General features: G+C 35.9%; 1 protein-coding gene across 2 annotated transcripts in view; it reads right to left on the bottom strand.

Annotated features, from left to right (window-relative positions):
* The window catches only part of MMRN1 (multimerin 1), a 65,969-nt gene that overhangs the window by 35,006 nt on the left and 6,564 nt on the right, over positions 1 to 24,399 (bottom strand). For both annotated transcript variants that reach the window (XM_061164395.1, XM_061164397.1), the window contains exons 2-3: positions 10,614 to 10,733; positions 7,417 to 7,523 (exon numbers count right to left, since the gene is read on the bottom strand). In XM_061164395.1, coding sequence (XP_061020378.1) covers positions 7,417 to 7,523; positions 10,614 to 10,733 — 227 coding nt within the window. The remainder of the gene's footprint in view (positions 1 to 7,416; positions 7,524 to 10,613; positions 10,734 to 24,399) is intronic.

The raw sequence follows: 24,399 nt of genomic DNA on the forward strand, positions 1-24,399 counted from the left end.
TAGATATGAAAAATGTTTACAGATACTACTTAACACAAAAATTAATAAGGGAGAAATTACATGATAAAATGTACAGATTTTCTAATAGCTTATGTGAAAATGAAATTTTTACAACAAAACTCAAAAGTGTAATGTTTAAGCGCCTTGATTTATGATGCCCTAAATTTGATCAAATGTTTGCAGAGCTCTGAGAGACTTCACTTTCATTTTTCACTTTTGTGCATTGGAGAAGGAAATGGCAACCCACTCCAGTGTTCTTGCCTGGAGAATCCAAGGGACGGGGGAGCCTGGTGGGCTGCTATCTATGGGTTGCATAGAGTCGGACACGACTGAAGTGACTTAGCAGCAGCAGCAGCAGCAGATGAATTGGTTAAATAGGACATTCCTATAAGAATTTTTATGATTTAGTTAATAATATATTGAATATTTAAAAATACACACAGTAATACTGAAAAAACATAATGCAATCACTGTTAACTCAGTCTAGTACATAATTCAGTGGCGTGGCAATACCACTGATGTTAAAAGAAATTATAAACTTACTGAGATTTCATGTCACTCATGGCTCTAAATCTGATGGAGATATCTTTAAAACAGATCGAGGCAGTTACCTATATTAAATCTTATCTTTGATGGGGACATCATTTAGCTGATGTCATCCATATAAAAAAAAAGAGCACATCAATAATTTATAGAAATTAATAAATTGCTTAGAATTTATTTGAATAGTACAATGACTGATTTGTGTTATGATTTATATTACTTGGTATATAATTTTATAATATAAGTAACATACGCACTGGAATGGGTTGCCATTTCCTCCTCCAGGGATAACTTAAAGTAATATTCTTAATTTTTGATTTTTATATTGACTTATATATTAATTGATACCAAATCAGTTGTCAAATTTTTGAATATGACCCCTGCCCCTTGCCACCCCATTAGCTTAATCAAGAGGCAGATTAATTGAGGCACTCATGACCCTGACTAAAGTGGAGTAACCTCAATAAAAATTGCAATAACATATTACACAGTACATTCTCAAGGGTTTAAAATACAATGTTAAAAGTTTTCATTACAAATTATAAGGCATTATTTTATATTGCATTATCATATTTTAATGAAATCGGGTCTCTTCTCTTTACAAAGTATTAAATCTTAAATATTTGATGTGGAGATTGTAACATTCCATTTCATTGAATGTTCCTGATTTGGAAAGTACCAGCAAAAAGAGAGTCATACACACACACACACACACTCACACAAGAGGAAGTGAAGGGTATTCTATGTGTGTTGGGTTCTATTTGAGGCAGAGTACTTCATCCAATTATGGTTGTCTCTTTGCCACTCACTCCAGGCCAGATTCTGAATGTGCAAGAAGTGAAAACAAACCTAGATAAGAGGTAAAGGGTCAAGAACAGAAAGGAGGTGTACAGGAAGAATTTAAGTGTAATTTTCTATTCACCTTAGCATCAAAAGAATTTCAAGTAAGTTTCATTTATATAATCTGGAAAAATGCTATTGCATTGCCAATGAGAGAATAGTAAGTGACATACTAGAGCAAATCAGCAAGTTAGAATTAAAAAGATAAGAAAAAACTTTAGAATAAGAAAATGGGAGAAGAGAATTAAATAAAGAAAGCTTTCAGAAAGTCTCAGATGGTAAAGAATCTGCCTGCAATGTGGGAGACCCAGGTTTGATCCCTGGGTCTGGAAGATCCACTAGAGTAGGGACTGGCTGCCCACTTTAGTATCCTTGCCTAGAGAATTCCATGGACAGAGGCTACAGTCCACAGGGTTCGCAAAGTGTCAGACATGACTGACTGACTAACACTAACACTTTAGGAAGAAAAAAGAAACTGAAAAGGATAAAGATTAACACAGAAATATTGACTGAAGTCTTTAGTTTTCTTGCATACTCATCTTTGGTGATTCATTCCTCAGCATGTGGAAATAAATTTATGAAATAACAGTTAATATTTCTCCATATATATATTTAATTACTTTATTTTTTGTTTAAGGATAGTTGCTTTACAGAATTTTGCTGTTTTCTGTCAAACCTCAACATGAATGGGCCATAGGTATACATATATCCCCTCCCTTTTGAAACTCCCTCCCATCTCCCTCCCCATCCCACTGCTCTAGGTTGATACAGAGCCCCTGTTTGAGTTTCCAGCCACTATAGATTAAGGAATCTAGGAATATTTCTGCGTATTTTTTAAAGTTTTAAAAAGGCTGATTTGAAAGAAAATATAAGTGGAAAGAAACTCTTTCAATATTGAATGACAAAAACTAATGTGATTGCGTGTGTGTGTGTGTGTGTGTGTGTGTGTATAAAACTTCACATTTGCTCTTAGCTATAGTTATTTTTAATTAATTATTTTAGGAGGAAATGGATGAAGAATTGTACTCCTAAGTAAAAGAAACAACCATTAAGCACCACAAAAGATCTTTGAGATCCAATTGTCATATGAACCTCTTTTCTGTGGAATTCATTGGATGGGGTCTCTGCCAAGGCTGTTAAAAACCTGAAATGCCTGTTTAACAAATTCAATAGTTTGTTATCTTTTCTTAGCTCTGTTTGTTGACTGGAGTTCAATACTTGCATTCATCCCAATTTATTTCTCGGGATTTAGATGGTGGAGAAGCACTGATAGGATCTCTGAGAGTGGAGTCAGTTACTCTCCTGTGATAAAATTCCTGGTTGATCGATGCTCTTTTATTTTTTCATTTAGCAATCTTTCTGTCTTCCTTATGTATTCTCTACCACAGGACTGCCACGATTCTGGGTTTTCCAGACAATCTTCTTTTCTTGCGCTTAAGCAGAAACCTTTGTTTTGTTCCATTAGGTACAAATTTCTAAGTCTTTTTTTCTTGATCCTTTCTAAGAGATTGGTGCTGAGACAGAAGGACATTAATTTAAGTAGAATAATTCAACAGATCTTTATGTTCTTCTGATTTTTAAAAAGTTCAATATATTTTAAAAACTGAATTTCTTTTTTCTCTTCTCCCAATATAATTACTCTTTTTTCCCTTGCACTAGAATCTCTGATCTTGGTGGATCAGGAGAAGCAAGGTCAGCAAGTGTCAAGAGCAATTGTTCCTTTATTAGGTGCTTTTCCTTTTTTTCTTTTAATTAACAGGTGTTATTTTTGAGTTTTTTTTCCTTCCAGGCTTTTGAGGCATGTGGAGGAAGTCATTAATGGCGTCTCAGTATTGAGGAAGCTTGCTCTCTCCACCTTAGAACCACACTTCCTGTGTGGCTTGACAAGGCCAGTTTCCAGCTGATCCTTTGATATCAACTGAACACTCGCATGATGACGTTGAGTACGTATGTAAACATTTACTGAGATTTAGTAGCTAAATAGAAGAATACAGTTTGATGCAACAAAAGTACATTGTGGTTTTTGACTAAACGTATTGTAATATTATTGAGCAGAGGAGGTAATGTTCTTTTTCAGGGGAAGGCATTAATTACCACCAAGAAGAACTAGATATGCAAAAATATAAGAAATATAGTTTTTTTTTGTTTCAAATATTGTAACTTTTATGGTATATTAATTGAAGTAATTTTCAAAATAATCTTACTAGAGAAGCCCCATATTTAAAATAGTACAATAGCTCTTACATAATTTATTGAATTAGTGCACACTTATAAAAAGAAATATTTTTATATATTCATGACATTTGGCAGGGTCTGTTTATTCTAATAGCCAACTAATTACATTTTTTGACATTCATAATAACTATGATATATTTTATAAAAGTTTTACAAAATACCTTTTTCCTAGATAGAGGATCTGATTAAAGCTAACTGGATTTTTTTAAAAACAGATTTTTAGAATTTTTTACCCCTCCTCTCTAATCTAACATTATTTGAACTTAAATTCCTGTCCTTTGTGTCATTAGAGCAAGCCAAAATTTCCTTTAACTACTTCAGAACATTTTAGAGACATCTACTGGAAAAGCACATTATTGCAAAGTTTATAAAATTGTCTTAGAAAGTATATCATTACTGATATTTCAAAACATATCTTGGATATCATATCACAAATCTAGGTCACTTTGTGAAGAGAAGCTTGCTGACCCTCAAGAAAGGTGTAACAAATGTAAAATATATAAAAATGTTACTTTGATATTGGACTTGGTGCTCCTTTTTCTTTCCAACAAAACTCTATTCACTTACGCTTTTTAAAACTTAGTTTCTTCTTAAGAGTGTGACTAATATTTTAGTAGCTAATCTAGAACTTCTTACCAGAATTTTGATTCTCTGAGTTGCAGCAAAAAGAGCATGTGTGGAAGGTTAGTAATAATATAAATAGTATGTTGGAGAATAAGACCACAGAAAGAAATGCTCCATGGGGTTTTTTTTTAATGCTTTATTTTATATTGGTGTATAGGTGATTAACAATGTTGTGTAGTTTCAAGTGTACATACAGTAAAGTGATTCAGTTATACATAAACATGTACCTGTTTTTCTTTTCAAATTCTTTTGCCCCCATGGATTTTGGATCACACATCCTTTCCTAACAGGCTGGGGACTGGTCTAGTGAAAGAGAGAGAGACAGAAAAAGAGAAGGGCAGAAAATGAAGCTGGAGAAATAAATGAGAGTATAGTTGCCAGCAATTCCATTTTCTGATCTATTGATTATATATTTAAAAAGACCTCCCTAGCCGCAGCAGCAGTGCAATTTAAATTAAAATTGTTACTTTTTCTATTATGAAGTTAATTTTGTTGTGGGAAGGAAAGTTGTGGGGAAAGAAGAATTTATGAAATTCGTGTAATATTTTACAAATTTTCTATGAATAAAATAATTCCCTCCTGTTGTAAAGGACTAACACGGAAGTAATTGTCATCGTAGCTACATAACCCGGTTATTTCAAACCCTTGAGGGCTCTGAAGGGATTTAAAGAATGGATCAGCCACACTGATTGTTCTTGCCGTATTTGGAGCTGCATGTCATATGAGACAGCATTGAGAGTGCTGTCAAAGGAAACCTGACAATTTTCTCTCCCACATATGAATAAAAGACTGTTGGCACATATATAAGGCGTGATGAAAAGGGGAGGAGTACCTTAGTATGTAATTGGGTAGGAATCAGAAGGAAAATGTGTGCACTCCCCCTCACCCCCCACCCCCTGCCCCAAGGATAGATGAGATAATGAAGAACGGTTCAAGGGACAAAGGGACACAGAATTTCTTGATACTACCAGTGCATCAACTGCACTAATAAAAAATTCAACAGCTTTTATGTACTGCAATAAAAGTGAAGACTGGGATGGTCAGGATATCGTACGGAGCAACAGTAGGTTCCCTTGGAATCACAGTTGTATTAGGGTTGATTGTATGACAAAATGACACAATGGGCACATCTACCATCAGAAAATTATTCCTACCATAGATTTCAATGGAAAGAAGACCTTCCCACAGCAGCTTAACCAGCAGGTACCTGCATAATTCTAGTTACAGTATTGTGACAGAAAGGCGGAGTCAGAACTGTTGTGGGATGTGTTTGTTAATGGAGATTCAAGATAACGATGTGTGAATCTAGTATTAAAGGTATCCACAGGTTGCTTCCATTATACCAGGAGGTGTTGTTAAAACACAAAGCAAATCCCATTTGGATTCAGTTTAAATATTTCATATAATACTTTGAAAAAAGGGAAAAAGAGTACATAGTATGTATTCAGAACTGTCAACTAGTCTTTTTTTTAATTGTGTGTGTCTATTTATAATGATGGAATTCTGTGTTTTTTCCTCCTAGGCATAAACAGTCCACCTTTAGTGATTAATAATCCATTAGCAGGTATAAAAGGAAGAAGCATGAAGGAACATAGTCCTCATCAGCTGGAGACCATGACAATCTTTGACATACAGACTCCTCTTCCTGCTACATGTCTGCATTCAGTCGGTTAGGTACCATAGGACGTGGAATGACATTCAAAATTTCTAGAAGGGTATATTGTGAACCCTTCTGAACAAACACTGAATATTTAAGAAATGCTAATGGAATTAATAATCCTAAAGATCTTTTTTCATAAGAAGAGAAATATAAAAATGAACTGTAGACTTTAGAAATAGAGTACTAAATGTTCTCCAGAACTCTTAACCATCTGACATACATAGACTATAAACAAATATGTTTTATCACAGAGAGTATGTCTGTGTCCCTGATGGAAATCAGAAATCCTTTGAAAGCTGGATCATATTTTGAGGTTTTTTTAGAACATGCTAAATTACCTTGTTTGCAAATATTTTTGGTATAGATGATATTTTGCTTAAAACTTTGTTTTACCTAATGTTGCTATACTCTGAAAATGTATTAAATAACATTTATGAAATTCAGTCCAGATCCAGAATAAATAGCAGTACAGTGAAATTTGCTTAGGATTCTCAATGAATGGGCTAGAAGAACCATATATCATATCCTTAACTAAACTGCAAGTTTCCTAGAGCTTTTATATTACAACTTTCTTTTTTTAAAATGTGAATCATAATGGTTTCTCTACACTTACATTAATTTTTAATCACAGTCTCTTACACTGTTGATTGAATTCCCTGCTACCGCTAATGGCCTTTCTTGTAATATTCATTCATTTAAAATATGTATTCTGACGCTGTATTTTATTTTTGAAAGGAAACCTATTTAAAGCCCAAAGCAAAATAATAGTCACATGGATGTTAGACCATAGCAGGTTACCATGCATTTGATCAGGCTTGCCACCAGAAAATCTTTAAACTTTGTTGAAAAATGGCTCCATTAGGATATGTTTCAAAAAGCAGAATTTCACTTATAGATGATATTATTTCAAATGATTGAACTGGAACATAACTAGAAGATGATTTTATTTTTACATAGGGTCACTTCTAAAGACAGTTTACTTAAAAATATAAAGTTAGGATTTCTGATATTTTAATAAGGCATTGTTGATGCCATAGAGCTAAGGGAAATTAAAATATTTAGACAGATCTCCAATTATTCATCATATGAAACCAATACAAAAATGAAAGAATTTAAAGGATGGCTTATGAAATTTTAAGGTGCTGGAATAGCTCCCACATTAGGAAGCTCTAAAATAGTAAGTCTTTGTAGTTTCGTTGCATGTTAATTTACTTGGGTTCAAAAGAGAAAACACAACTCCTTTGGAATCAGTTGCTTATTCTTTAGTAGTTTTATGCTTCTCATTGTGATTATGAAATTGCTATTAGAATATACCATTTTAAAAATTTTAACCGGAGGCTAATTACTTTACAATATTGTGGTGGTTTTTGCCATACATTCACATGAATCAGCCATGGGTGTACATGTATTCCCCATCCTGAACCTCCCTCCCACCTCCCTCCCCATCCCATCCCTCAGGGTCATCCCAGTGCACCAGCCCTGAGCACCCTGTCTCATGCATAGAACCCAGATACCTTTTAGCTGGCACTTTGGTCCGCTGAATCCAGGACAGCACTTCCATTCTAATGAGGTAACAATCTTATGTTGCATCCTGTACACAGAATTTGATATCTTCTGAGATCTAGAGGAGAGGAGCACAATTGGGGGAAAATAAATTATTTGTCTCACATTAAATTATCGGTTGGAGTAAAAGTATTTGGGATGATGCCTTTAATATAATAAGCATATGTTAAGTGTTATCTGTTATTCTTCTTATCATAATAATCTTCATCATCAATATTACTGTCAAACTTAGAGTTCTTTAAATACATTATAAAAAAACGTTAAGGTTTATACTCTTTGGTATTTAAAATTTATAACTATCATTATGTTTTCTAAAGATACTATGATTTTTCCCTTGATAATGCTTTTCACTAAACCAATGTTAAAATCTATTTTGATTCTAATGTTTAAATAGGTTGTGGGAATAATTAGTTTTAGTTCTTACTATTTCTTATATCATTAGGATTAAAAGAATCTGTTTTCCTCCAGATCAATATTAAACAACTTGAAACAAGTTAGACATCGGTGATCTGATTAAAAATATGATAGCCACTATGATTTTAACCTGTACTTTCTTATCTCTCAAGTTTTTAAATTATACTACCTATTATTTCTCTTATATAGTATCTCTCTTAGAGGGAGAGAGGAAAGAAGCTGGGGGCGGGGATGGGGGGGGGTGGGGGTGGAGAGAGAAAAGGCTCTAACATGAGAAAATGTTTCTGAGAAGAAACCATGAAAGGGAAATGAAGAAACGATAGCATTTTAGGTTAATAATCAATATATAATAAATAGCAAATGGTACTAAATTGTAAGCTTTAAATATGTAAGTGTAAATCATAAATACAACTTGGTCACATGATTCTTATCCCTATGACTTTAATATTTAGGTAATACTTCTTATTAAATGGGTCTGTGAAATTGGTTTGCATTATCTTGTTTAATCCTCATATTAGTTCTATGAGGACAGTATTATTACCCTGGCTTGCTGATGAGGAACCTATTATTATCTGAATCTGTCACATATGACTATGTGGAGACAACAGTAGTCACTTTCATGGATAAACTCTGATTATGTGGGGAAATGTATTATAACAGGCTGGGTCTTACTTTCTGTGATAACTTGACGGGTGATTAATTATGTGTGAAATTATTTCTCAATTTTAAAATGAGCTATACGACTTCTTCCATCTCTGAAAGTAGGCTAATCATTTATCTGTATTTATTTATGTAAATTATAATCAGCAAATAATTCTGTCCAGTGAAACAGCATCTCTAGTCCAGCAGCTAATGCTAAACAGGGCGTAAGGCAGTTTGGGAAAAGACTCTAGAGTTTATCAGGGTGAACTCAAGCAGTTAGTTGCATTACTGTTGGACTCAACCGCTCCTGCTTTGACAATCTGTATCCCTGGTGCATGTGGCTCAGACAAAGAAAAACTGACAAATGTTGCATTTGTACTGAAATAGAAGGTAAATGGAGAGATTCACTCAAATGTAGAGAAAGATTTAAAAATGGGAACAAAGATACATATTTCTAGTTTGTTCAAAGAGAAAAAAAAAGCTCACCTTAAACTTAGAAGGGCAGTGTGATTGGGGTTACTCTAGTGATATTTTCACCACTAAAGAATTAACAGTCCTTTCTTTGTGTTGCACATTGACTAGGAAATTGTCATAAAGGGAGTAAATGCCAGAAGAAGAACTGGACCTCAGGTCTCCCAAATCCCTAAGATGTGCTTAGCTCATTGGACCTTGGACCTTAGCTATGCCCTTAGGGACTAAGAAACACCTTGATTTTATGTATCCTTACTGCACACTGTTCCAGACTGATTCATTGCCTGAGTTATTTGTATGATAATTTGCATAACATTAGCCATCATGGCCTGAATAACAATTTTAGTTTTTATTGCAGGCTTTCCTGAGACACCCCCAGCTGAGCTACTGTGACTGCATGAATTCAGAGAATTTATCACTCAGCCTCACATTTTAGGAAAATTATATAATTTAAAAAAAAACCCTAAATAACATAAGTCATTAAAATAGACACAAGAAGAAAGAACCCACCTAGATGCTTTACCATGCATAATTGCAATTAGTGGCTTGCCAAGTTATGGGCTTCTCTTTAGCCTAGTATGAAAGGGAAATTATCAATAAACCTTTAGAACCATATGAATTTCATGGAATTAAAGGATTGTTGGTCTGGTCATAGAATAATAATAATAATAAAAATAGAAACAAACATAAGAGTTAACATTTATTAAAAACCCACAAAGTACCAGGCACTAGGCTAAGCATGTTACTCCATTTATCTCACATATGCTAAAAACACCCATAAGTGGCAGTTCAGTTCAGTTCAGTCACTCAGTCGTGTCCGACTCTTTGTGACCCCATGAACTGCAGCACACAAGGCCTCCCTGTCCATCACCAACTGCCGGAGTCTACCCAAACCCATGTCCATTGAGTTGGTGATGCCATCCAACCATCTCATCCTCTGTTGTCCCCTTCTCCTCTGCCTTCAATCTTTCCCAGCATCAGGGTCTTTTCAAATGAGTTTGCACTTCACATCAGGTAGCCAAAGTATTGGAGTTTCAGCTTCAACATTAGTCCTTCCAATGAACACCCAGGACCGATCTCCCTTAGAAAGGACTGGTTGGATCTCCTTGCAGTCCAAGAGACTCTCAAGAGTCTTCTCCAACACCACAGTTCAAAGGCATCAATTCTTTGGCGCTCAGCTTTCTTTATAGTCCAACTCTCACATCTATACATGACTACTGGAAAAACCATAGCTTTGACTAGATGGACCTTTGTTGGCAAAGTAATGTCTCTGCTTTTTAATATGCTGTCTAGGTTGGTTATACCTTTCCTTCCAAGGAGTAACCGTCTTTTAATTTCATGGCTATAATCACCAACTGCAGTGATTTTGGAGCCCAGAAAAATAAAATCAGCCACTGTTTCCACTATTTCCCCATCTATTTGCCATGAAATGATGGGACTGGATGCAAGAATAATTAGTTTGTGCATTTTAACTAAAGATCACACATCTAGTTTAATGTGATGGCCCTACGCTGACCCTCCTGTACATACATGTACTTGGTATGATTAACTTTCTCTGCATATTACAGGCCACACATGATTATGGTATAAGCAGTGGGTATTTTCAAGAAACATTACATACCTTTGAGGACAGGGTCCACTGGTCCAGCCACAGGGCCCTCTGCCACTTGGAACGTAAGTGACTTGGTTGTCCAGTATCACTGTTGGAGATAATCTGGTATGTACATAAGCGCACCAGTTCCTAAGGAAGAGATCATTTACATTAGGGAAATATTATTTTCAGAAAGCATTCTTTTCATCAAGATTATTTTCATAGACCTATGTCTACTGCCACTACTGTATATTAGATACCTTGAAAATTTGATATCTAGCTTTAACATATCTAGAAATGAAAGAAAACATGCCTGTTATTGCATGACTGTATTTATGGATAATAAACATTGTAAGATCAAAGTAAATTAAGAATAAATAATAGCTAAAACCAGAATCTCTACTGTTGAGCTATAAGCTAAGTCAAAATCCAAGATTGCCCTTATGCACATTATCAATATTAGACTGAGATAGTGACTCAAACCTAGACCCATTGAACAATATGCAGTAAGACAAATGTAAGCAAATGAATGGTGTAAGGTTCAAAAGAGAAGAAAAATTGTTATTAGCCACAGGTGACATGATTGTGAATGAAGAAAATACAGTCAATGTAAATGATTATAATAAATGAGTTTAGCAATTTAGTGAAGATTAATATCAACATTTTTATAATTAATAAAAAGTTTAGCCATATGCCTAAGATCAGTTATAGTTACAATAGCAAAAATAACATTAAGCTTATTAAATTTTAAACAGCAGGTAAAATATTGACCGGCTTAAACCAGTTTCGTATTCTTAAATACATCATTGATTAATCAAATGGAAATAGCACCAGCCTAAAGGGGTCTTGCTTCCTTGAGCAGACTGTTGGTTAATGAAACCTTGAGTTATTTCACAGAGACAGAACTGGGCATATGCAAGACAGGAACCCTTATCTCCAGAATAACTGCAGGATCAAGAATCTTTGGTTTGTGGAGCTCAATAGGACAGAAATGTTGCTACTTGAGGCTTTCATGAAATGAGAAGTTCTTCAATCAGGAAAATCTGGCTTCCAGCAACAGAGGGAGCTTATATGGACTAAGTCAATCAGGTTCAAGACTAGTCAATCAGGTTCCAAGTTTAAAATTTCCCTAATTCCCCCAAATTTCACCCTGAGCCCTGGCAGGAGATAGCCAGTCAACCTTGCAATACACTTATATCTTCTCAAAAGCTGGTATCTTGGCTTCTGTGCAGAGTGGAAAGGGAGCCCTTGCTAGGTAAAGATTTTGGTGATGCCAAGGGAAAGAAATCTGATGACTGTCTGCCAAAGGCACCGGGGCACTATGGCCCCTGGCAGCATGTGAACCCTGGCCACTGACCCTAAGTGGCCGCCCAGACCAAACTTGTCTAGGGGTCAGCAGTCAGGTTCCTATATCCCTGCTGCTGCTCTCCAGGCTCCTCCATGCTGTTTTCACTTCTGAGAGGAGAAACTGCTTCAGGATAAGACAACTTTAGGGTGAGTAACCTTGTTAAAAGGTGCCGGTGCTGAAATTGTGCTGAAACCTTCTCAGGATTGTTAGATTCCCACCCTAAGGGAGGGTGATATGGCTTCCCTGGTGGCTCAGATGGTAAAGACTCTGTCTGCCACTCAGGAGACCCAGGTTCAATCCCTGGGTCGGGAAGATTCCCTGGAGAAGAGAATGGCAACCCACTCCAGTATTCTGGCCTGGAGAATCCCATGGACAGAGGAGCCTAGTGAGTTATAGTCCACAGAGTCGGACAGGACTGAGGGTCAAACACTTCCACAAGGTAGGGTGGGAATTAAAGGCTGCTGAGGTACTCAAAGGATTGAGTCCCAGGCTTTTGAATTTCTTTGTCCATGCTTGTCTGTATCTATTTTGTTAGGCTTGGTTAATAGCCATTGGCTCTTGGAATGACTGCTACCAAGTGATAAACTTGATACATTAAAAAAAAAAAACTTTTATTTATTTATTTTAATTTTGGCTGTGTCCTGTCTCCCTTGCGGCTCGCAGGTTCTAGAGTGCAGGCTCAGTAATTCCAGCAAAAGGCCTTAGTTGCCAGAAGGCATGCATAATCTTCCCTGACCAGGGATCAAACCTGCATCCTCTGCATTGGAAGGTAGTTTCTTACTCACTGGACCCCCAAAGAGGTCCCTAAACATGATATTAATGAGGGCCCTCTGATTCAGGAGAAGACGTCGCTCTCTGACTAGAAATTTTGCTTTCTGCAGGGGTTGGCTTTTCACTAATGCCTATATGATTGCCTGGAGGTATAGATGTGTGTTCTTAATGGAACCAGCCCTGATTACTCTGCTGTATGAGAGAGTCAAGGAGAGATGAGGGAGTGTAAATCAGGAAAACTGCCCACTCCAGAACAAATTCTGTGCCTGGGTTAGAGGAATTTTCCACCTAAGACACCTCCTTGGTATCATTTTCCTCTGGTCTTCCTGAGGTGTAGGGGGGAAACTTCCAAAATGGGGTACCTCAACCATTTACTTGCAAATTTAATGGGAAAAGAAAAGAAGTATGTGACCATACCAATCGACCTAAGGAGTAAGCATAGGAAAAATAAATGGGAAATACATGAAGTAAAATTAGTAAAATGGGAACTAGAAGAAAAATCATCGATTTCCAACTTGGTCAGCATGATATGAGACACCCATGAGCCTTTAGAGTGAGTTAATGAAAGAGATTAAAGAAAGAAAACAGGTGGGGCAATGTTATTAGACAAATAGGAATTTAAGGAAGGTTGAGATAGTTAAAGAAGCAACAGGAAAAAAGAATTTTATGTAATTACTTGCAGTTTAAATAATGAATATGGTAGTCAACTTGGCCTACATTTAGCCAGCTATAAAACAAAGCAAAAAAACACCTTCCAAAACACAAATAAAACTTTAAGACAATGCTTAGTAAGCTCATTGAAAATAGCAGTTAAGTAGTATTAAATACATCTAAGAGTGGCTGGAGAAAGTTGAATTATCTCAAAGATGGAGACACTTTCTAATGGAGATATCTAAGAATCATTTGGTTACAGAACTCTATCAGTAAGTTTGTACCTGTCCTTGCTTATAACATGGCTCTTTCAATTATGTGCTTTTATTCTTTAAATGGTAACATGTTCTTGCAATTCTATATAAAACTTCCTACTGTATATATGGTATATTAAAGTTATGAAAAACAACAACAAAAAGAAAATGGCTTTCTTTTGTTACACAGCATAGCTCTAACATCAGCTGGAGTCTGAGGAAAATGCCAGAGAATGGCCTTTGAATTATAACACTCTGTTACAATTAGACTTCTTTTGTAAAAGAGGAAAAATGGGAGGAAATTTGCTTTATCCCTATTTGTTGAAAGGGAAGAAGCCTTTATACAATTGAATACATTTTGGTTTTTCCTCACTGAGAATTTTAACCTTCTTTTGTATCAGCCAAGCTAGCAGGCATTAAACAGCTTTTAAGTGTGTGTGTGTATATGTATGCAGGGCTTCCCTGGTGGCTGAGCAGTAAAGAATTGGCCTGCCAATGCAGTAGACACAGATTCCATCCCTGGGTCAGGAGGATCCCCTGGAGAAGGAAATGGCTACGCACTACAGTATTCTTGCCTGAAAAATCCCATGGACAGAGGAGTCTGGAGGGCTATGGTCTCGGGGGTTGTAAAACTTCAGACATACTTTAGTGACAACAACATATGTTTGTTTGTCAATATATGGAAGAGAGGAAACTCTGCCAGTAGGAACAAACATTGGTGGTGGTGCTCAATGCCACAGGCTATAATGTGGAGGAGGCTTTGAAGTGAATGCTTTCTACCTGGAAATTGCCCAGATGTCTTGATTCACTTGTCTGTGGTCTCTGCTGGGGAGGTAAAATGCTTTGATTTTCTACTAGGAAGATTAAACCCCAACATACTCTGAAAGAAGTGAGCGCTTGATTATTTCAACCTGTTTAGTTGTTCAGTTGTGTCCAACTCTTTGCAACCCCATGCACTGCAGCATCCCAGGCTTCCCTGGCCTTCACTGTCGCAACCTGTGTCCTCTGTCAAATTCAGCTTTGAATCTCAGGTAGCCTCCTCACTTCACTTTCTTCAAGGTGATATGGTCACCTCTTCCACCCTCCTCATCAGGTAAGCTTTCAAGGTGGTGATTGAGACAGATCCTCTGCAATAGGCAAGCCCACATCCAGCACGTGGGAGAAAACTACTGACGGTCCTCTGACCAAGCTGGCGGTAGTCTTGGGAATGCGTGGATGGAGTTCCTTGGCAACTGGCTAACACGTGTGTACACTATACTTCCGACAACCATCTCTAATGGAAAGGTTTCCAGTAACCCCTGAATGAGTCCTCACATCCACGCGGTTCATCTTTGAGACTGTCGGTCTCTTCAGTGGTGTCTTGGGGAATTCTTACAGCCAAGTCACTGCTACGTTGGCTTGTTTCTTTCCAGAAACCAAACAAAACTAGGAACTGGCTTCTAAATCCTAAGGTTCAAATAAACAAATAAATCCTAAGGTTCTTGCTTTCTCTTTCATGCCTATTGAGGCTGTTTCGTTTCCTTCTTTTTGAGGGGAGTAAGGGAAGGCCATTTTCTCGAGACTTGCAATCCATAGACAATCCATTTGCAATCCATTCTCAGCTCTTGGGTTTAAAACTTAGGATATTGACCAAGCTTTGATGTAGGGGTTGCATGCCCACCCAGGTGCTCTCTCTCTCTTTCTAAACCTTCATTCTTGGAGGGGTGGGCTAACCCCTCAGAACCAGCATTAAGGTGAAAAGTTGGTGAGGAGGGCAAGACTCTACTCTATAAAGGAAAAAGTATGCTTTGAACCCCAGATTGGTGCCTTCCTTCATCTCCAGTGAACTCAAGGGTGCAGCCAACACTGCATCACCCAGACCTTGAGTTTCTGCTGGTAGACACCAGACCTGCCCTATGTATGTGAGAAAAGGCTCTTGATATTTTTGTTAGCCAACTAGTAAACTATCTTGAGCACTACTATGGAAATTCTCCAAGCTGTTCTGTTATAGTTGGGAGAAAAACATCAACCTGAAATTCCTGAAAAATTTTAGGAAGGTAAGTCTAGGTGTTTGGGATGACAGGAGGACAGTAAGAACTAAGATGGCTGACCCAATAGTAGTAAAAATTCGTCCAGGTGCCAGGACTCCAAATTCAAAGCAATAGCCTTCAAAAGAAGCATGTGGAGGAAAGTATAAAGCCTCTGATAGCCACATTTCTTATATGCCAATTAATCTGACTTTCTTAACCCCCATATAACCCTCCAATGCTGCTTGTACAAAAATTCAGAGAGGGGTCCCTAGTGGGCTTCTGGTTAGGATTCCAGTCTTTCACTGCTGTGATCTGTGAAAGAAAGTGAAAGTGAAAGTTGCAGAGTCCTGTCCGACTCTTTGTGATCCCATGGACTGTATAGTCCATGGAATTCTCCAGGCCAGAATACTGGAGTGGATAGCCTTTCCCTTCTCCAGGGGATCTTCCCAACCCAGGGATAGAACCAGGTCTCCTGCATTGCAAATGGATTCTTTACCAGCTGAGCCACAGGGGAAGCCCTGTGATCTAGGTTCAATACCTAGTCAGGGAACTAAGTTCCTACAAGCCATGTGACATGGCCAATAAATAAATAACAAAAACTCAGGACCAGAGATTATCATTTTTGTACATTTGAAAGCCATTAACCAAACTGTAGAGGATATATATCCTGTGGTGCCAAACACATATACTTTGTGAACAGCTTTATCTAGAGCCTACTGCTGGTTTATAGTTCTGGATTTAAAAGATGCTTTTTGCTACATAGCCCTGAGTCCCAAGAATTGTTTGCCTGTGAATGGGATGAGCCAGAGACTAATATAAAGACATATTTTTTGGATGGTATTGCCACAAGGATTTTAGCATGCCCTTCCCTGCTGCTGCCTATTTTGGGGGAAGCCTTAGCCAAGGAATTTAGGGATCTCTAATTGAGGGAGTTTTAATCTAATATGTGGATGATACACTAATTGCTAGTAAAGTTAAGGAAGCTTCAGACCAAAATATAATCCTCACTTTAAACTTTTTGGTAGACCAGGGATATAAAAGCATAAATTTTCAACCAATTTTAAGATATATACAATTTGATATATCAAAAGGGCAAACAGATTTACTGCAAATAGGAGGAAAGTATTGTCTAGAGTAGCTGTACTCACTATTAGATGGCAATTGTGTGGATTCTGGGGAAGGGCTGGGTTTTGTCATATTGGGATTCCCAAGTTTGGACTTACAGCTAAGCACTTATATGAGGCTCTTAAAGAAAAGTGAGCCATTAAGATGGAACTTTTAACATTTTACTGGAGGTTTTATTCAGGGTAATTGGGGAAGAGTAAAAAAAAATGGATCCATACTAAAAAGGAAGAAGTAAAACTTATATTTGCATATTTCTTGCATGTAGAAAATTCTGAGTCCACTAAAACACTGCTAGAGCTAATACGCAAATACAGCAAGGTTGCAATATATGAGAAATAGTTGTGTTTCTACACATTAGAAACTATTCAAAAAATGAAACTAAGAGCAATTCCATTCACATTAGTATCAAAGTAATCATGTCCTCATGAAACATTTAACAAAGGAGTTACAAAAATTACAAAATAGCGTGGAAAGAACTTAAAGTTGACATAAATAAATAAAAAGTGTTTACCAATTAGAAAACTTAACATTGTTAGGTCAATTTGGTGAATATTGCCATCCGATCTCTTAAACACAATCCTGGTCAAAATCCCAGCTGCCTTTTTTGCAGAAATTTAAAGCTTAAAATTCATATGGGAAATGCAAGTAACTCAGAAGAGCCAAAGCATACTGGGGAAAAGAAAAATAGAGCACTCTGTACTTACCCTATCCAATTTCAACTCTTATTACAAAACTACTTTAATTAAGACTTGCATTTGGCTTAATTAATAGGATATAGATAGAGATCAATGGGTCAAAGTTAGAGTCCAGAAATAAACCTTTACATTTATATTCTGTTGATTTTTGTCAAGAGTGCCTAGCACTTTAACGGAGGAAAGAGTACTCTTTTCAAGACCAGACAAATGGATAGCCACATGCCAACAAATGAAGTTGAACTGCTATCTTAAACCAGTTATGAAAATTAACCAAGTAACAGGTCAAAGGTCTCAAAGGAAGAGCTAAAACTCTAAACCTCTTGAAAGCATAGACAAAAATCCTCACTACTTGGGAAACTTTTCTAGTATAATAAGAAATAAGAGAAAGGCACATAGACTGAAAATAAGTAAATTATGTTTACCTGTAGAAAACATGTTTTATGTGGAAGATTGTGATGTATTTACAAAAAAATTTTGGATGTAACGAGTGAATTTAGCTATCTTGTAACATAAAGGTTAAAGTACAAAAACAACCCTCTTGCTTTTCTTTGTACTAACTAAAATACTTAAAACATATAAAATTTAAAAAATTCTATTCATGTGAAAGCACCAGAAGTAATCTAAAAAGAGAGACTGTGGATCAGGAGAAGATATTTGGCAAAGACAAAATAGCATCCAAAAAATATAACAAATTCCTACCAATAAATAATATAAAGACAAAAAATAGAACACTGAAAAATGGATAATCTACTTGAACAAACATTTTATACAAAGAAATACTAATGTCTATTATATGTGTAAAAAGGTCAGTCTTGTCAACATCAAGAAAATGCAAATTAAGATCATAATGGAATAATGCTTTATACGTCCAAAAAGCAAACATTGAGGATTTGACAGTCTCATGTGTTCAGAGGAGATAGAGAATTGGAATCTCATACATACTATTGGTGGAATTATAAAGTGGCACAACCACTTTGAAAACCAATGTGTTAATATCATGTAAAAATGAATATTGAATCCTCTGATCCAGTGGTTAGATATACACTTTAGAGAAACCACGGCACATATGTACCAGGAATCATGTATCTGAGTATTTATAGCAGTAATATTCATAATTATCAAAGCTTAAGAGTAGTTTCAATGTCCATTTACCACAGAATGGTGAAATAAATTCTGAAATATTTACACATAGATTTATTCATCAATACTTAAACTTGTGTGATGCAAGCAAGTTACAGAAATAATACCATGTGATGCCCTTTTCTTACATAAAGCTAAAAAATAAATAGATTTTTTATCAAATATCACACAATTTTAAGTATGCTTTAAGAATAACATATAAATCCTGCCTTACAGAAAGATTCAGTTGAATTGCTGTGCTGATCTATGTCATCAATTAGACCATATTGTACCTATAACTTTTCTCAAGCCCATTTCTAAAAAACTTTTTTTATATCCATGCATGTATGCTTATTCTCTCCAACATATAAGATAATAGAGGAATATGAATTGACCATTCCCCAAGGAGGCTGAGAAACTATAACAACATTAAAGTAGGTCATTTGCCAAAATCGCCATGATCAGACAAAATAGCCTTTATTAAAGTACCTATTTTTAGTTGACATTCTGGCAGAAGCCATCCAAAATGATATTTAAAGATATTTCGCACCTCAAGGAATCTTAAATTGAAAATACATATTAATGTTACAAATGAAGTTGTAGGGGAATGGAGAGAGAGTTAAATGTTAACAGTTAAATGAGTATAGACACAAAAAAATTATTTTATAAAAATAATTTATTAAATCATGTGAGAAAGAAAATTATCTAACATAAATGGATGAAACTTAGTTGCTGTAGGCAGAATTCTGAAAAATGTTTTTACTGTGCCTGTAATATCTGAAAAATTATTTTTCTAATTTTTAAGGGAATGAGACTGGAATATATAGATGCTATTTGGGAAAACAAAAATCAGCCTTATTTCTGGTTGTAATACCAGCTGTTTTATTATAAGAGAGATCCTATACTAAACTGTAAGAAAGTTCTTAGTAACTATAGATTAATTGAATGATTGGATTATATGATTTTTTTCATTCTTAGGTTTCTGTTTCTATCATTTTTCCCTATATATATAAATATAACAAGATACATATTCCCTCTCATTTGTAACTGAGACTGTTTTTATTGAGGGTAAAGGCAGAAATGATTTACAAAGTATAGTAGCAAAGCTCATGACTATAGCATCAAATGAACAAAAGAGCCTCTTGATGAGGGTGAAAAAGGAGAGTGAAAAATCTGGCTTAAAAACAACATTCAAAAAACTAAGATCATGGCATCTGCTCTCATCACTTCATGGCGAATAGATGGTGAAAAAATGGAAAGAGTGACAGACTCTATTTTCTTGGGCTTCAAAATCACCATGGACGGTGACAGCAGCCATGAAATTAGGAGATGCTCGCTCCTTGGAAGGAAAGCTATGACAAACCTAGACAGCATATTAAAAAGTAGAGACATCACTGTGCCGAAAAAAGTCTGTAGAGTCAAAAGTATGGTTTTTCCAGTAGTCATGTACAGATATGAGATTTGGACCATAAAGAAGGCTGAGTGCTGAAGAATTGATGCTTCCAAGATGCTTGAGAGTTCTTCGGATTGCAAGGAGATCCAACTGGTCAATCCCAAAGGAAATCAACCCTGAATATTCATTGGAAGGACTGATGCTGAAGCTCCAATACTTTGGCCACCTGATGCAAAGAGCCAACTCATTGGAAAAGACCCTGGTGCTGGGAAAGATTGAGAGCAGGAGGAGAAGGAGGTGACAGAAGATGAGACGGTTGGATAGCATCACTGATTCAACAGACATGAGTTTGAGCAAACTCCAGGAGATAGTGAAGGACTGGGAAGCCTGGCGTGCTACATTCCATGGGGTTGCAAAGAGTTGGACACAACTGAGCAACTGAACAGCAACAAATGAGTTCAAATCAGTATGAGATGTATGTCACCAAATCACTAGAATATAAGAAATCTATGCTGCTTAAAATAATAATTATTATTAAAATAATACAACAGTCAACCTAAATGTTAAAAACCAAAGAAGGAACACATTTTCCCCTAGAGTCACTAAATATCTGCTTTGAAATATTTAGGTCTTCTACAAATAAAGCTGACTCAATCATTCATCTGTCTAAGGCAGATAAACTGAGCATTATACAGCTTATTGTGCAAGGTGCTTTTGAATGAGAAGTTGGACAATTCAGTTCCATAAAGACATAAAAAGACACACTAGCAAATTTTGTTCCAGTGTGGTGATACTTGGAAAAATAATGTGAAACAAAGAACTGGAAGAAACAGGTAACAAAAATTTAAAAATTAAAGACTACAATAAAGGGATATTTTAAAAATAGATTTTTCATGCAAATCCACTGATTATCCTAATTACAGGGAATGATTAACTTCAGCTGAAGCCCAGTTAAATTGTCTGTCACGTAAGCATTGGCTGAATGATTATGGAGGGGACAGTATGAGGCAGGAAAAAAGTACCACTGTGACTACATAACCTGGATTTGGGGGGAAAAAAAGATGACAGAAAGATAGCTAGATATTGTTTGTGAGAGTAAATCAGCATCACCTGCAGTGATTGTTTAAAAGTCTAAATAGTAAAACCATTTCATTACTAAAGTAGTATAGAAGCAAAAAAGCAGATCAGTAGGTTGCTCATGGCCCAGCAATCTTTGATCCAGTGTAAACTGGGAGAACTATCCACAGCCAAAGAGTCCCTGGTGTGACTCGTAATTAGGTTTTATGCTACCAACGAAATAAGCTCATTAAGGGATATTAAATATGTAAATATAATTTTAAAACCAAATAATTTGAAAATATAAGTTTAAAAATAGAAAATTCAGCATGGTGAAATGGTGACAGGCAAGTTTAAAAGCAATGTAATGATCCCAGACAAGCATTTTGCTTAAATCTAGAAATCCTTTGTACCTTTCCAGACTGATTATGGCAAACAGAGAGCAGTTTCTTTGAAGTGTTGAGCTTTCCGTGGGGTCCTAACCCTCCAAACAGCAGACTGCATTTGGGATTCTCTTTAAGGGTAATAACACTTGCTTTTGTGCAGCAACATGTACTGAAAAAGGCTTGTATTGATCCTTTGGATTTTCCAATGGGTAAAAGATTTGTTTGAGGGAAGAGCAGACATCTTTGGCTATTTATGAACATGAGATGCACTTGCAGAACTTAAAAAAGTAATGATAGAAGAAGATTCTATTTTGATTCAGGCAAGTTGAAGTCTTACGGTTAACGAACTAAGAAAAGCACTGTAAATAAACAATCATTTTACTTTGAAACATTTTAGAAATCCAGTCTTCCAAGGAGACAGTGAAAACACTAAATTAGAAACAAAAATTCCATGAGTTGGTCATTTGCCGTTTGCTGTGCACACTGACCAAACTATGGCCCACACATATCCATTCTTATCCTGAGTTGAGGGTGGGCTGAAGCAACAAAGGATTCATTTAAATAATGACCATGACAAGTGTTTTTCTTAAGAAAGAGAAAGCACCAATCTAAAAAAATTAATGTTATATATTTATACTAGTCCTTAAAACTCAGATTAATAAATTGCTTGTCATCCTGTTCATAGAAGACAATGTTTAAATGTTTATATTCACACCCTGTGATTTGAATTGACATAATACCATAAAAATACCAATTCCTGAGACTATACACTAGAAATCAAAGTCAGTCAGCAAAATTCCCACCATAAACTAGCCAATGGTAGGTAATTTTCTCTTGAAAGTTGGATAAGGTTTTGTACTTGGGGAGACTATGTATTTAAAGACCTTTTAACTTCATTTCCTGTCATCCCCTTATTGAGATGAACAGGGATTCAATGCGGGACAAGAGGAAATTAAACAACTTAGCCATAAGATTATTCATTAAATGTGGCTTCCTCATCTATGCAATAAATTTAATAATGTTACCTACCTCACAAATTGTTGTGAGATTAAATGACTTAATATATTTAAAACCGTTGCTGCTGCTGATAATGACTACATGATTCAGAGAGTTCAATAGGATATTTTTATGAAGGGAATAGATACCTATATAGCTGTATATATGTATGTGTAAATCTCCCACTTTGTTTTTTGCCTCATACACTAGTAGAGATTGCTCCTTTTTCTTCCCTAATGACCTGATAAATTCATCTTAACCGTAAATGTTTATGTATATCAGGTCAATACAGACGACTATTATCGTGGCTGTTCAATGCATATGATGAAGCTTTAGCTCTCAGAAGAAATATATTCCAGATGTCTCTATAGTCCCAAGAAGACATGAACCTAAATACTTCCCAAATGTTATGTAATCTTTATAGGAATCTTTATTTTCATTGGGCTTCCCTTGTGGCTCAGCTGGTAAAGAATCTGCCTGCAATGCAGGAGACCTGGGTTCCATTCCTAGGTTCGGAAGACCACCTGGAGGAGGGAAAGACTGCCCACTCCAGTGTTCTGACCTAGAGAATTTCGTAGACTGTATAGATTAGTATTTATAGGTAGTGCACCAGTTACAAAGGAGAAAGTAGTCCAAAGAAAATATACAATGTGAAAGAAATAGTAACAGAACTTGGAAGTAAGCATTTATATTTAGTGAAAAGATTCTTATAATGTAAATCACACACAAATAAAGCATTAGACATTTTATATTTAGTTTTGGCAGTTAGTCCAAAAGATAAGTCCATCTTGATAATAATCTCCTTAAGAAAATGACTATTTTCAAGTTTTAAAAATTGTGGTTCATTTTATTTTAGTGTAACACCTTTATATAGCCAATCCATTTTCTAAAGTCTATATAATATTTAAACTGGGATAGAAGTATTAGTTTTATAAAAGAATCATAGAAATATTTGAAACAGATCTTGAGAGGCAATAATGAAAATCTCAGATGATGGGAAATTTCTGATAGTCAAATTTTCTGGTTAACTTAATTTTTAAGAACAAAAACCTTTTATATACCATCCTTTGCGATGAAAGTCTTTGGTCAGGCACCACTGATTTGCCTTTCATGGTGGGCAGTAGTGGATATAATTGAGTTTTTAATGACATATGCTCAGAGTCACAAATTACTGCGTATATACAATCATAATAGTAATAGTAGTAATTTTCAGTGTAAAATTTTAGGAGAATGAGCTGAGGGTCCCCCCTACCCAGGATGTGCATGGAGTTTGCCTTTTGGACCGAACCTATTTTTCAAGTTTTAAAGCCAATGATAGACCATTTTTAAGAGGTACATTGAATTAGATATGCATAACATATGCATTTTTATAAATAGCAATCCCTAAACTTGCTTAAACTTTTTTCATACATCTGTTTTACTTTACCTAATTTTATCTTATTTTTTGTTTCTTTTCCCCATCCTGTGATTTGAGTGTTTTCAGGGACATTGTAAACTCTGATCCAGTAGGTGTCAGACTTTCCCACTGTGCAAACTGCAGAGCCTCAGGAAGCGCAGGCTAGTAGATGCTGTGATGCTTCATGCTATACTTAAATCAGTTGCTCCTGAAAACTGAATCTTTTAGCATCCCCCCCCCCCCCAAGTAACACTTTTTAAAATTATTTTCATATTTAAGTAAACAAAGTATACAAACACTCCTCATCGCACCACCTAGGTTATAGAACCACCCCTTAAAATCTGGCAGGTATCATGCAGTGTGTATTTATACATTCAGCAGCAATTTAGTGAGTAAAAATATCAAAGAAGTAAAAGGAAATGATTAACAAGAAAAAATTGAGATGCGGAATATACTTTAGTATTTTCACTGGCAATAATGTGCTAGATACATTTATTTCTCAAGGACATAAATGGTGTGTTTCCTTTTAGATATTTACAGCATGTGAGAATAATCCCCTTGGATGCTACTAGGCCTTTGATAAGAACTTTGCAAACTACATGTGTTATAGACTGAAT

Source organism: Dama dama, chromosome 17, assembly GCF_033118175.1.
Source record: "Dama dama isolate Ldn47 chromosome 17, ASM3311817v1, whole genome shotgun sequence".
Taxonomy (NCBI): domain Eukaryota; kingdom Metazoa; phylum Chordata; class Mammalia; order Artiodactyla; family Cervidae; genus Dama; species Dama dama.